The following is a 15,813-nucleotide window of genomic DNA, read 5'->3' on the forward strand; positions in this document are numbered from 1 at the left end:
GTCTTCAGAGGAAATTAATCGCTCACAGGACGCTGTGAGGATGAAATCCTGGTTTTTCTTTGGCAAATGGCCTTCTAGGAGGTCCTTTGTGACGACACCTAGAGACGTCTAGGAAGGTTATGTTATAGAATGGGAAAGTCTTCGGGTTTTGCAATGAATTGGCTTCCCTTCCCCATCCCTGGAGATTTAAGCACTCTCTTAATGCAGGGACAAACACTGGGCTTGAGAAAAATGCCTTAATCAACACCTGAACTCTGAATAGATTCTCTCTCTGGACAAGTCCATCCTTTAAAGTGCTTTTTTTCCTTGGAATCCTGGGACTGATTAACACTTGTGCTCTCAGGCAAAAGCGGTGAGCCAAAACACACCCAGCACACTTGTCTGTTTTAAAGCTGAAAAACTCAGCTTAATGAAACCTAGGACCCGCCCACCTCCGGGTCCAAAACTCCATGTTTCTTTCACTCTGCTGCTAACACCTGTTTGTTGGTTTCTCTTTTTACTCTCCAACCTGAGACTCAACTCTTTTCTTCTCAGAGCAACTTCTGCCTCCTGGGAAAAAAACACTCGGAGTGGAGCAGAAGCGCCTTTTAATACAAATCTCTCCCAGACTTAGGCCTGTAGGTGTCCCTGAAACTGTCCGAGGAGACCCCAGTCTCTGTCCTGAGTTCGAGCAGGAGGAATACTGGAAAAACTGTGTCACACCACAGGGGCTGAATTGGCTCCCGGCGTCCTGCTCCCCGGTAGGGAATTGGGGTCTGGCCCTGTTTCCCCTTTTCTCCCAGGACAATCCCAACACCTCAGGAGCCGGTAAACTGGGTTGGCAGCACTGAGATACTTTACACTCCCTCTAACCCCTTCCACCCCCTCCCCCATAAAAGTGGGGAAAGTGAGGGGAAGGCTCAAGGTCTTTGCTTATTGAGGAACCAACTCTTTTTAAAGAAAGGCAGCACAGTTAAAAGATTTCTAAGAGCTTAAATTGCATTCTTATCTTGACTAGATATTAAGGCCTCTTGCCTACTCTGACTTCTTAGTCCACACCCTGAACCAACCCCAGGAGAAATTAGTTTTCCTGGAAATTAAGAATGAAAGGGCTAAACTCTAGGCTACTTAACACTTTTGCTCCCAGCATTTTCTCCTACTTCTTGTTAGATGGGCCATCAGTATTCTTACAAGCAGCCTGATGTATCTCTTGCTGTCACCATTTCCACCCTGAATGACACCTCGGTTTTAACCTGCTCCCGAGATCTGGGCTTCAAACTTTGGACTCTCAACTGCCCTTCAGCCTGGAGAACGTGGGACAACTGACTGGGAATGACTGACTGTTGAGGTCTAGATTTGGGGTACCTAAATGAAATTAGGGTTTAGTTGGCAGGTTTGGGGTACAGGGAGTCAAATAGAGCTCCCCTGCAACCCCTTTGATTCGGCGCAAGGATATGGCAGTAAATGAGGTCTAGTAGCGGTGTGAGTTCCCAATAAAGGAATTTATTGGCCCAGAGAGCTAGATTGATAAAAGAGGTTTATTATTGGGTAAGCAAGGTGAAGGTATAGATAAGGAGGGCACTGGATAGAGGGTCCTCACATGGCTAGCCTGTTTGGAATCTTTGCAAACAGGGGTTCCCAGTATGGCCCTTTTATAATAGGAGACTTAGCTCCAGGGGCTTTTGGGTGTAGCCCCAAAGTTGGCTCAGATCCGGATGGGGCTGGGACAGGTTCGGATCTTCTATTGGAATTCAAAGGGACCAGGATTTGTGAGTCAAAGGGCAATTACATTCACTAGAGGGGTTTGGGAATCAAAGATAGGAGTCTTTCCCACATCATGACCAGGACAAATACTCCTTAGATGCCCTGCTGCCATCCCCAAACCTCACACTTCACCTCCTGGCATGAACCCCTAAATTTCTACTACCCTTGCCAGCTCAAAGCAGTTAAGAGGAGATCAACGCCCCTTTTCCCACATGCCTTTGGAGGTGACTGCTTGAGGGGGGGGATGAAGAGTGGATCCCGAACTTGGAAAATCCTGGAAGGAGAAAATCTTCAATTCTGCCTCAAGTAGAGACTTTGCCCCATGTCTTTTTCCTTAAATGAATTTAAGTTCCAACTTCTTGAGGGGGGAATGATGTGGGAAAGATTCCTTTCTAGATTCCCATCCTCTCCTAGTTAATAATGTAAATTACCCTTTAACTCACAAATCCTGGTCCCTTTTGAATTCCAATAGAAGATTGGACCTGTCCCAGCCCCACCAGGATCTGAGCCAACTTTGGGGCTACACCCAAAAGCCCCTCAAGCTAAGTCTCCTATTATAAAAGGACCACGCTGGGAACCCCTCTTTGCAGAGATTCCAAACAGGCTAGCCATGTGAGGACCCTCTGTCCGGTGCCCCCCTTATCTCTACCTTCACCTTGCTTACCCAATAATAAACCTCTTATCGATGTAGCTCTGGGGCTAATAAATGCTTTTATTGGGGACTCGCCCCATATTAGACCTCATTTACCACCGTATCCTTGCGCCTAATCCAGGGGGGTTGACTCCTGTACCCCAAACCTGCCACTAGACTAAAACTAGACCCTAAACTCCTTTAGGTTCCCCAAATCTAGACCTCAACAGAAGTATAACACGTAGTATCTAAGTTATATTTTAATATATTTAACATCTACTGGTCATCCTGCCATCTAGGGGAGGGGGTGGGGGGTAAGAGGTGAAAAAAAGAGAAAAAAAAAAAAACGTATAACGCGTAGGCGATAGCAAGCTGAAGGGTGCGGCCATAGCTAGGTTCACTTGAGATGGGACAGAGGAACAGGTTATGGGGAGGTGAGAAGACTGAAAGGCTGGAGTTTGGTGTGCGAAGAAACATCACAATATCTTTGTTACACTTCCCTGGAATCAAGGCAGAAGTTGGGACGGAAAGAAAGACTGTGAAATAGCCAACGATCTACCTCACCGAGAGAGAAATCGGGGCAAATGTGGTAGATAACTACCTGCTACCAGAACTTCAGTCAGGTGAAAAACTTGGGGGAGTGAAGGAGCAGAGAGAGGTCTAGGGCGGCCCTGAGCGTTAAATCACTGGGAAAGCGGGCTAGGAGAGGAAGCGACTAGAGACGGGATCCTGATCCTGCCCCGTCCGCCCCGTCACAAACCAGGAAGCGGAGGGGGGGAAGGGTGGGGGGAATGATGATGAGCTGTTTAGGAAATGCTCTCAAAAAAAAAAAAAAAAAAAAGGAAATGCTCTCCTGGGCACTGGGGGAGGGGGGGGGGGAGGAGCCACTGGACGGCTGGCGATGCGTTTTGACTGGGGCTCGGAGTCTGGAAATCGCTCACAGATGCATAGATGATCACGCGCTTTTACACTCGGGAGGAGGAAAGCCCCGGAACTTTACATTAATGAGGCTGAGAACAAGCACGCCGAGTGGGGATGGTTTCTTCAAAAAGCCCGGCCGTCCGTCGGGACCTTCGGGAGAGAAACCCTAGCCCCGCGGCGCAAATTCGCGCCCTCCCATCAGGAGGCTCAGGTGTGGCTTTCGGAAGCGCCGCCCCTCAGCTACCGGAGCATCTACCTCATCTTCGGCTTTGGGGCCGCCTACGCTATAAATCCCAGACAGCAGCCCCAGCACCCGGAAGACTGAACGAAAGAAAGCGGAAATCCGGTGGCGCGCAAGGCAGACCGGTATCTGTAGGCAGCTGAAAGAACGGGGGAATTTCAACTTCCGGTTAATGAGGCAATGATCCCTGGGGCTTGTAGTAAAAAGACAAAAATGGTTGGCTCCCGGACGGGAGGTCTGGATTTCCTCGTGTTCCTGTTTGCTTTCGGGAGTCTCTCATAGTAATCATCGCAAAGTACAATGACGTAGTTGGCTTATATGGCCTTTAAAAAAAACAAAAACTCCTACAGCCCATGGTTACGACGTCTGTTGGTCCCTTTAATTTAAATCAGATTCCCATGATGCATTGAACCCATGGCCCTTGTGATTGGTCCGGAGACGTTCTGTATGCAAGATTCAAATCGTGGCGCGCGAACGTTTATTTTACTCAGTAGAAGAGGAAGCTATCTGGAGCGGCGGCGGTAAGGAGCGGCTGCACTGAGTCGGGAAACCCTGAGTGAGGTAGGAGCCCCGCTAGGGTCTTCGGTGGGCCGGCCTCCCCGGTCGCGAGGCGGTGGTTGAGGGGGTGTCGGATGCTGCTGGCTTCGGGGACTGGCCCGGGCCGAGTGGAGAGCCAGCCGGACGCGTCCCGAGGACTCGTCCCTGACGCGTCCCTGCTATTTCTGGATCTGATTTTAGGTTTCTCAGCGAGGCCCGTCATGGCTTTCCAACCGAGTTCCGTTGGCAAAAAGAAGGATGAGAAAGGAAAGAACATCCAGGTGGTGGTGAGGTGCAGGTAAGGGGCGCGCAGCATCTGGCCCCCGCGGCTTAGAGTCTTAGACGAAGTCGGAGGCCCCACTTCGGTGCTGGGATCCGGGGGGGGGGGTCTGAGGGACGGGGGGAATGACATTCGCGTTAGCCTTGGCGCGTCTTGTTATCGGACCCCGGAAAACCCCCAGGGTATTGGTCTGCACTTGCTCGGATGGCTCTGCAGCGTCTGTCATGTTATCTGAAACAGACGGGGCTTTTCTAAGTAGGGCGGCGGACGCTCCCCCTAAAGCGTTTGTTGTGTCCGATTGCCTTCCTGCCTGTCACTCTTGCGATATTGGGCTTCCCGCTCCGGCTCTCTGGGCTAAGATTTATGCTCGAATCTGATTTTATTGCGCTATTAATGTTTTCCTGGGTGTTTTGTTAGCTTTTTTTTTTAAAGTTCGTTTTTGAGCTTAATATGGATTTGTGCCCCTGCACTTAGTCTGGGACTTCGTAGGCACTTAATAAATGTTTATTGATTGATTGTCTGATGACCCCTTTGCATTTCTATTAGTATTTGTATATGTATTTAATTATTAATTTAAAGGGAAAGTGGATAAAGTGCAGCACTCTTCTTACTCTTCTTCCTGACTTCAAATCTTGCCTTAAACTCTTACTAGCTCTGTGACTCCTGTTTGCCTCAGTTTCTTCATATGTGGATAGGTTGGATAACGAAATAGCAAGTCATTCTTTGCCAAGAAAAATCCAGATGGGATCAGGAAGAGTCAGACGCCGAACTGTACAACAAAAGCTTTGTGTCTGTGGGCAAAGCACTTGAGCATAGCTTCCTCTTATTTGACTGAAAAAGAGCAGCTAGTTTTATAAGTAAGAAAACTTCAGTTCTGGCATGTTAAGTAACTCTGGAGTCACATAGGGGAGTAAACATTAGTTGAGTTTTGAACCATAGTCGCCTGACTCTAGGTGTTCTTCTCCTATGCTGGGATGATATAGTAGGACCATCTTATTTTGTATGAAAAACAATTTAACGGCGTTTATTGGAACATTTTGACTTAAAATATGGAGACTATAGTGGAGTGCCAAAGTCAGGAAGAGTTGAGCACAGATCCTGGATAGATCAGTTAACATTTTGTTTGTCTGTTTCCTTTACTGTAAAATGGTAATAATAATAACAGCTTTTACCTCCCAGTGTTGTCAGTGAGGATCAAATGGGTTAATTTTTGTAAAAGTACCTGGAGTTGTATAAATGTTGGCTATTGTTCTTTTTGAAGTATGTAATAAGTTGCATGTATTACTTGGGGAACTAATCACTCTTTTTTGATAATAATCTTGTTATATCTCATAAGACTAAAAGCCAAGCACAAAAGACAATGGTTTGAGAGAATGTTAGAGTTGAGTGCCTTTTTATAGATGATAGGAATAAGGGGTAGAATCTCAAAAAAACAGATTGGAGATTGGATGGAGAGTAGGGTAAGGGGTTGATATCAGGAGGAGCCGATTATCTTTTCACAGATACTAAAAGTAGAGAAACAACACATGATTTTAAGGTATAAAGATGTAGAAATATTGAGAGGGACATGTCTCTATTTTCTCAATAAAGTATGATGCAAGATTCTTAGCTGTAACATTTGAGGAAAAGGTGGTATAGGAGGCTTGAATAAAAAGTAGGTTTGGAAAAGCCTCACTGTTGGAGAATTGATTGGGCAAAAGTAAAACAACTGATTTAGAATAGTTTTGCTAATCTCTAGTTAAACTACTCAGTTCCCAGAATATACTCTGTGCCTTCTCACATATGTAACTTTAAGTTGTTTCCTAGATCAGGATACATTTTCCCATTCCTTCTTCACCTGTTAAATTTCAACTCATTTTTTAAAAAATGATTCAATTACATGAAGCCCTAGCTTAACTTACTCGGTCTCCTTGACCAGTGTCAATATTCCCCAGAGTATATCTGGGGAATAAGATTTAAGAAGACTTAAAACGTAGGAGGGAGATAGATTATGATTGTGTACTTTAGGAAAATCATTTAGTGGCTATTGCCAGGGATTGTCAGTTTCATCTTTTTGCAACATCTCTCTTATATACATAACTCCAAATTTATTGTCTATAATGGTTGGAATAATTCATAGTTCTATTTATGTGTCCATCTTCCCACAGTTTGGCTGGCTTATATTATCTTTGTGAACTCTATCTTTACCAAGTTAGACATAAGGTGAAATCTTAATGGTCTCTTTCTTATTAATAATTTAGGAGTTTTTTCATAATAATTGACAATTTGCATTCTTCTTTAGAAAATACGTTGTTCAAGAGACCTAACTCAGTTTCAATTGATCAATGATGGACAGAAGCAGCCACACCCAAAGAAAGAACACTGGGAAATGAATGTAAACTGCATTTTTGTTTTTCTTCCTGGGTTATTTCTACCTTCTGAATCCAATTCTCCCTATGCAACAAGAGAACTGTTTGTTTCTGCACACATATATTGTATCTAGGATATACTGCGACATAATTAACATATATAGGACTGCTTGCCTTCTAGGGGAGGGGGTGGAGGGAGAGAGGGGAAAAATCAGAAGTGAGTGCAAGGGATAATGTAAAAAAATTACCCTGGTATGGGTTCTGTCAATAAAAAGTTATTATAATAGAAAATACTTTGTTCATCTACTTTGGCTATTCATCTTTTGATTATATCATCTTGGCTTTTAGTCTTATGTTTTTGCCTATTTCCGTTCTACTTAACTATGTAAAGATGTTTTTCTTAATCTACAATTTCTATAGTTACCTTGACTGACTTTGTATAAATAAGCTTTTAATTTTACATAATCAGTATTGTCTTTTATGGACTCTTCTAAAATCCCAATATGTATCTAAAAGATTTCTTTTTCCATTTTCCTCTAATATTTTTTTTCAAATGATGCAATCTTTTCTATTAGAATTCTTATCCATTTTGGTAAATGGTGCAATAAGCTTACATTCTGTCAAATTGCTTTTCAGTTTTCCCACCAAGTTTTGAATAGTAATTTTTCTCCAAGTAATTTTGTTATGTAAATCTTATCAAACACTAAATTGATAGGTTGCTTATGCAGTCTGTTCCATCTATCCACTTTTCTATTGTTTGACTTATATACCAAGGAGTTTCTATGATTGCTACTTCATATTTGTAGTTGTCAAACTACAAATCCTGTCCTGTTCATTTTAGGTTTTTTCCAGATCTCTTCTATTTTGGTCCACCAAATTGTTTAGTTCTGTAAAGCACTCCATTAATGGCTTAGTTAATTTAGCATTATTTCCGAATTCATTTAGTTATTATATTGGCCTGGCCCAACTATGAACACTGACTCTGTCTCCAATTATTTAAGTTTTTGTTTATTTCCATAAGTATTGTTTTGTAATAGTATTTATGTAAGTCCCTGTTATCTTGAGATGAAGGTTTTTAAATGTATTTCATAGCTATTGAGAGAAATTTCTTCCATTTCCTTCCTTTCTTTATTAGTACTGTATAGAAATCTTGATCTGTGGATTCATTTTAAATCATGATGTTTTGTTGTAGCTTATTTGCCTTGAATAGTTTTTTTGATTTGGTGGGTTTATAATTTAATATTAGATTTTCCCCACTATGTTCTTAGCTACCAATGAATTTTTAAAAATTATATAGCTGTCAGAGTAGATTTCTAGTAGTTTTCCCCATCACAGGAGAAGAAAATGCTTCTTGTATACTTACTTAAGTTATAAACATTTTTCTTCAAAACTTTTTTGGTTAATTTTTTTCTAATGCCATAATCTCTTTAAGATTGTGCAGTAGACATGCTATATTTTGAATTTATACCACTTTTTTAGAAAATTTTCACTAGGAAAATTGTCTCTTTATGCATTGAACAACAAATAAACAAATAAAAAACCCACACAGCAAAATAGAGGAGAAAAGATCAGTTAGATTAGGTCAGCAAGTATTGTAATGAAGTCTTAAACTCTATAAAGCCTCCTTACTGACCCACAGATCCCCAGACCAGATATATATCCCTAAGGAAATCAAAGATCAAAACAAAGTTTTAATGTATGCTAGAACATATATAGAAATAATTTTACAATAGCTTTTTAATTTTCAAAATACACACAAAGATGGTTTTTAACATTCGCTCTTGCAAAACTTTTGTGTTCCAGATTTTTCTCCCTTCTTCCCTCCCTCCTCCCTCCCCTAGACAGCAAGTAATCCAATATAGGTTTAAAAATGTACAATTCTTCTAAACATATTTCATGTTTATCATACTGCACAAGAAAAATCATATCAGGAAGAAAAAATGAGGAAAAAAAATAAAACAAGCAAGCAAACAACAAAAAAGGTGAAAATACTATGTTGTGATTCACATTCAATCCCCATAGTTGTCTTTCTGGATGCAGAGGACTCTGTCACAAGTCTTTTAGAATTGTTGAAATTCATTGTTGAAAAGAGTCAAATCTATCACAGTTGATCATTCCATAATCTTGTGATTGCTGTTTACAATGTTCTATTGGTTCTCTTCACTTCACTTGGCATCGGTTCATCTGTGTCTCTCCAGGCCTTTCTGAAATCATCCTGCTGATCGTTTCTTATAGAACAATAATATTTCATAGCATTTATATATTATAACCATTTTAGCCATTCTCCAGTTGATGGGCATCCACTCAGTTTCTAATGATCTTTTTGTGATACAGATCCCGTAGAGACACTGCTGGATCAAACGGTATGCACAGTTTAATAGCCCTTTGGACATAATTGCAAATTGCTCTCTAGAATGGTTGAATTAGTTCACAACTCTACCAACAATGTATTAGGGTCCCAGATTTCCTGTATCCTCTCCAACATTTAGCATTACCTTTTTCTGTCATCCTAACCAGTCTCCGAGGTGTGTAGTGGTACCACAGAGTTGTCTTAATTTGCATTTCTCTGATCAATAATGATTTAAAGTACTTTTTTATATGACTAGAAATGACTTTAATTTCTTTGTCTGAAAATTATCTGTTTCCTTTGAGCACTTATCAATCGGAGAATGACTTGTGTTCTTATAAATTTGAGTTAATTCTCTACCTATTTTAGAAATGATACCTTTATTAGAACCTTCACATGTAGATTTTTTTCCTCACTTTTCTGTATAGCATTAATTTTAGTGGTAGCAAAGAACTAATAACAAAGTGAATGTCGTCTTATAAAATGACTGGACAAACTGTGGTATATGACTGTAATTGAATATTATTGTGCTAAATAGATAATTTTGATTATATTAAGTTAAAAGTTTTTGTACAAACAAAATCAATGCAGACAAGATTAGAAAGGAAGCAATAAACAGGGTGGGGTAAGGGGGATTTACATCCAAGGGTTCTTATAAAGGCCTCATTTCTAAAATATATATCGAATTGACTCAAATTTACAAGAATTCAAGCCATTCTCCCATTGATAAATGGTCTAAAGATATGAAGACAATTTTCAGATGAAGAAATTGAAACCATTTTAGTCATATGAAAAGGTGCTCTAAATCACTATTAATCAGAGAAATGCAAATTAAGACAACTCTGCAGTACCACTATACACCTCTTGGACTGGCTAAGATGACAGGAAAAGATAATGAGGAATGTAGGAAATGTGGGAAAACTGGGACACTGATACATTAAATTGGTGGACTTGTGAACAGATCCAACCATTCTGGAGAATAATTTGGAACTATCAAAGGGTATGCACAGTTTGATAGCCCTTTAAACATAGTTCCAAATTGTTTTTCTGGAAGGAAATTTATCAAAGACTTAGAGAAGGAGCAGTGAGACAGAAAGGAGGAAAATCAAATATGGAAACCCAGAGAGAAGATGGTCCGGGAGAGGGTGATTGGTAATTAACACTATCAGATGTTACTGAAAGGCCAAGAAAGATGAGTTTTGAGGAAAAGGCAGTAGGCAAATTAAAACAATCCTGAAGTGCCAAGTCATGCCCATCATATTGGCCAAGATAACAAAAATGGAGTATGAAAAATATTAAAGGGAATATGTAAAAAGAGACACACTGATGCATTGTTTGTGGAACTGGAAACTAATCAAACCATTATGGAGAGTAATTTGTAACTGTACTAGCAAGTTACTAGCTATGCTGTTACTAGGTCTGTATTCTCGGAAGAGATCAGAGAAGCAGCAGCCCTTTTTGTAATGGCAAAGAGTTGGAAATTAAAAGGGGTAAATATCAGTGGGGGGAATGATTGAACAAGTTATGGTACATGAATGTGATTGAACACTATCGTACAGTAAGAAAGGATGAGCAGGCTGGTTTTAGAAAAACCGAAAAAACACTTCTTTGAATATCAGCTAAAGTGAGCAGGACCAGGAGAACACTTTATGCAACAAACAATACTAATTGAAAATAATCAACTCTAAAATACTTATCTGACCCACAAAGGACTTGTGATAAAAGGTGTTCTCCACTTCCAAATAGGAAATGGAAAAACTCAGTGCAGATTGAAGCATATTTTCTTTCCTTCTTTGACAAGGCTAATGTGAAAATTAGTTTTGTATGATTATGGCTATTTATAGTGATTTTTGTTTTTCATTCCTTTGCAGTGGTTGTGGGAAAAGAGAATTTGGAATTGAAAATACAATTTAAAATTTTTTTTAAATGGACATTCAATTTGGCAGTTAAAATATCATTACTGACTTTGGAGAGAGCAGTTTCATGAGTTTGGAAGCTAAATTACAAAGTTAAAAAGAGGGAGGGGAAGTAGAGACACTTATGATAAATGGGCTTAAGGAGTTTAGCTGAAATTTCCACATATTCTTTTATACATATTTCCACAGTTACCATGCTGCACAAGAAAAATCAGATTAAAGAGGAGAAAAAATGAGAAAGCAAACAATAATTTAAAAAAGGTGAAAATACTAGGTTGTAATGCACCCTCAGACCTCACAGTCCTTTTCTGGATGTAGATGGCTCTCTTCATCACAAGTCTCTTGGTTTTGGTCTGAATCATCTCGTTGTTGAAAAGATCTATATAGGCCTATCACAATTGATCATTATACAATCTTGTTACTGTGTATAATATTCTCTTGGTTCTACTCATATCACTTAGCATCAGTTCCTTTAAGTCTCTCCAGGTCTCTCTGAAACCATCCTGCTAATTGTTTCTTATACAACAATAATATTTCTACATTCATATACTATAATTTATTCAGCTACTCTCCGATTGATTGGACATCTGCTCACTTTTCAGTTCCTTGCCACTACAAAAAGGGCTGCTACAAATAATTTTATACATGTAGGTCCTTTTCCCTTTTTTATATTTTCTTTGAGATTCAGGCCCAGTAGAGACACTGCTGGAGCAAGAGGTATACACAGTATCATAGCACTTTGGGCTTAGTTCCAAATTGCTCTCCAGAATGGTTAGATTAGTTCACAATTTCACCACAACGTATTAGTATCCCAGTTTTCCCTCATCCCCTCTAACATTCGTCATTATCTTTCCTGTTATCTTTGCTAATCTGAGAGATATATAGTGGTACTTCATACAGATTTGTCCTAATTTGCATTTCTTTGATCACTAATGATTTAGAGCATTTTTTCATATGATTAGAAATAATTTTAATTTCTTTGTCTAAAAATTGTTAGTTCATATTCTTTAATCATTTATCCATTGGAGAATGGTTTGCATTCTTATAAATTTGTGCCAATTCTCTATATATTTTAGAAAAGAGACCTTTATCAGATCTCTTGGAACACAGATGTAAAAAAAAATTTTCCAGTTTTCTACTCTGGCATTAAAAAAAAAAAAAAAAGTACCCTTCCCCCCCCCCCCCAATTTTAAACATTCATTTGAATACCAAATATTCTCCTTACTTCCCTTATCCCTAAGATGGTAAGCAATTTGATATATGCGTAGTTATGTAAAATTCATTTCCATATTAGTCATGTTGTAAAAGAAGAAATAAAAATTGCATGGTGTTGTGTTTTTTTTTTTTTTTTTTAATTTGTTTTTACAAGCCTCCAAAAGCATTTGTGAGATGTGTGTGTGAGAGCAGGAGCAGTAGGAAGGAAACTCTAATGAACTTCTTATTCTCTATCTGACCTTGAACCACAAGAAATTAATTAAAACTGACAGCTATATATTGACATCTATTTTACTATAATAATTACTTAAAACTAAATTGTAATACATCTCATACCTATGATTTGTCAACCTCTCCATTAATTTTGTTATTCCTTAGGCCATTTAATTTGTCAGAACGAAAAGCAAGTGCCCATTCTGTGGTGGATTGTGATTCTTTTAGAAGAGAAATCAGTGTACGTACTGGAGGAATGACTGACAAGACTACAAGAAAAACCTATACTTTTGATATGGTATTTATTTTTATTTTTATGTAATGCTTTTTCTTAGATACTAATAATCAAAATTTTCACTAGCACATAGATTTTACTCTTGGTTTTATGGTCAGTTAATTGATTAGACCAATAAAGTTTTAGGAAATTGAATAATCTTTTATTAATCTAGGCAGGTTTTTGCCTCTTTTGAATGTTTTTATTCCTAGGTTTTTGGAGCATCCACAAAACAAATTGATGTTTACCGAAGTGTTGTATGTCCAATTTTAGATGAAGTTATTATGGGATACAACTGCACTGTTTTTGCGTAAGTAGAATATTTGGGTTTCACAAAAATGATTAAAGTGCATATTTAAATAATTTTAAGTATACTTAACCTTCATGTTGACAGATATGGTCAAACTGGCACTGGAAAGACTTTTACAATGGAAGGAGAAAGGTCACCCAATGAAGAATATACCTGGGAAGAGGTACTGATCATTTATATCAACAATTTAAAAATATTTGTGTCTAATGTTTACTGGCGCTGTGACTAAGCTAGTAAGAGCTTTAACATAGAGCTTAGGTCTTGTCTTAGTTGCTTTAATCTTAACTTCCATGAAATAGTGAACTGGATTCCAAGAAAAAAACAAGGTTTTATGTGCAACGAGGTTTGTGGCTTGTTAGAGAGTTTCCTGTGTCTTTGACACAGACATCCATGATTGTAAAAGATCAATAGATCTTTTTTAGTTTTGAATAATATGTATAGCATGATGCAGAATAGCTATTTAATCATAAGAAGAGAGACAGGTTTAGAAGTTGCAGATATGTAAAGAAAGTCAATTTTTTGAAATATCCCCAAATTTCATATTGTTTTCCTAGAGATTCTGAGGAATTACTTTTTAAGTAATAATAAATCCTCTTTATTAGTTAACCTGATATTTCCATTTTAAAAAGCACATATGTTCACTATATATTTTCTGGTATATTCTAATAATAATATAATATATAATTCTAATATACTAATAACTTCACTGATTTCCATTTGTTATCTGCTTGGATAAAAATGTTATTCATTATTAAGTATTTGTACTAAACTTTTTTTTTTATAAAATACTTATTCTAGAAGTAAAAAAGTATAGATGCAAAATTAAAATTCTTTCTCATTTTTCTCTCTCTTAGTTCTGGATATTTGCATTTTGTTGAATGATAATAAGGGTGCTCTTTTTGAGGGTAGGAATTGACTTTCTTATTAATTGTATCTCAAGAACTTAATACATGCCTAGCATATAGTAGGAACTTAATAAATATTTTTTGAACTGAAAAAAAAATCTAAGTGGAGTGGTCCATGAACAAGTTGGAATGGGTTGGAGTACATTTTTATGACTTTTGTAATACAATATTGTAGATTACTGATTCTTAATGCTTATGTGATCCTTTCAAAGTTTCTTCATCTGTAAAGTAAGCATAATTGTACCTATCCCACAGGAGTTGTTATGAGAGTTAAATGAATCATTGGCAGAGATAGTTTAAAATAAAAAAAAATTTAACTGGATTGGGTGTTTGGTAATATTTTATGGTAATATAGAAGAGTTTTAGAAATGGTTTAAGTATACAAGAGGCATTGAATATGTCCAGTTCTCCCATTAGACATATCTAGGGTTTCATTGTGTGAATTCTGGTGATGGTGGATAATGATAAAGACCTTAGAAAGATAGTGTCTGGTTCTGTTCTTGACTGGAATTTTAAAGATATTGAAATGATATTTTCTCCATAGCTGCCCTTCTTTATCTCTCTCACTCACACATAAAAACATACCATCTTCTAGGAAATTGGAAATTTGCAAGCAAAGAGATGTTCTGTTTATTTTATTTTTTTTATTTTTTTTTTTTACATGACCAAAACATTATTTTGCTGTACAAAAAGAATCAGACTCTGAATTATTGTACAATTAGCTTGTGAAGGAAATCAAAAATGCATGTGTGCATAAATATAGGGATTGGGAATTCAATGTAATGGTTTTTAGTCATCTCCCAGAGTTCTTTTTCTGGGCATAGCTAGTTCAGTTCATTACTGCTCCATTAGAAATGATTTGGTTGAGAGATGCTCTGTTTAAACATAATATATGTAAGAATAGCTATTCTTATTTTCCTAAATTATAAGTGATAAACTAGAAGGTAGAACATTTAAATATTATATCTGACTTTTCTTCCTCCCACAGCAGGGAGCTAAAAGTAGGGAAAGAATCTATAATCAAATAAGACTATGATTTAATATGAAACACTGAAAATAAAGTGTTAGTCCCAGCCCCCATGTTAGAAGCACAATTAAAATCTAGCTCTTTCTTATTCTTTTTTTTTTTTTTCTGTTAACAATATTTTTATTTTCCCCACTTACATGCCAGTTTGTTACATGTGTTTTTAAAACTTTGTATTCCATATTCTCTCCATTCCTCTCTCCATCCCCTTTCCCCACATTGAGAAGACACATGTGAAGTTATACAAAAGATTTCCTTGAAAATCATGTTATAAAAAGAAATAGATCTTCCTCTCCCCCCCAAAAAAATGCTCAAGAAAAATAAAGCCAAAAAATTTCCCTTCAATTTGTGTTTTATACACAATCAGTTCTTTATCAGGATATGTATAGCATTATTCCTTTAGAGTAGTCTTGGATTGTATTGCTGAGAATTGACTATTTTAAGATTGATGGTGTTGATACTTTTATGATCTTTGATGTCTAATACTTCTTTTGTGCCTGTTTTTTTTTCTTGTCTTCCTACTCACTCTATAGGTATTACTAATTACCGGTTACACATACAGTAGTATTTTATATCCTCAGAAATAAAAAGATGAGTCAAATCTGGGCCCTTGTCTCAAGCAATTGGAAGAAACTCTGTCAGTGCTAAAACCCTAAAGTAGATATCTAAACAGTGTTATTGTTGTTTTTAAATGGTCCCTCAAAGAATTCTCTTAAGACTTTTTATTGAGTATTTTAAAAAACAAACAAAACCTCAGGAAATGTGGAGAAGGAGCTGGATGGATAGGTCATACAAGTATGGGGGTGTTGTATAGTCAGAGGACAAAGTAAAGATGAAGAAATCTAGGAAGTTGAGACTGTTCTAAAAATTCTGCAAGACAAGCACTTGTGGAGGGGTCATATAATTAC

At 37.8% G+C, this 15,813-nt stretch overlaps 1 protein-coding gene across 1 annotated transcript in view; it reads left to right on the top strand.

Annotated features, from left to right (window-relative positions):
* Positions 1–4,021: 4,021 nt before the first annotated feature.
* Positions 4,022–15,813, top strand: part of KIF11 (kinesin family member 11) — a 59,466-nt gene continuing 47,674 nt past the window's right edge. The window contains exons 1-5 of the mRNA XM_003755270.4: positions 4,022–4,097; positions 4,275–4,371; positions 12,558–12,690; positions 12,879–12,976; positions 13,061–13,139. Coding sequence (XP_003755318.2) covers positions 4,295–4,371; positions 12,558–12,690; positions 12,879–12,976; positions 13,061–13,139 — 387 coding nt within the window. The 5' untranslated portion in view covers positions 4,022–4,097; positions 4,275–4,294. The remainder of the gene's footprint in view (positions 4,098–4,274; positions 4,372–12,557; positions 12,691–12,878; positions 12,977–13,060; positions 13,140–15,813) is intronic.

The sequence above is a fragment of the Sarcophilus harrisii genome, chromosome 2 (genome assembly GCF_902635505.1).
Source record: "Sarcophilus harrisii chromosome 2, mSarHar1.11, whole genome shotgun sequence".
Classification (NCBI taxonomy): domain Eukaryota; kingdom Metazoa; phylum Chordata; class Mammalia; order Dasyuromorphia; family Dasyuridae; genus Sarcophilus; species Sarcophilus harrisii.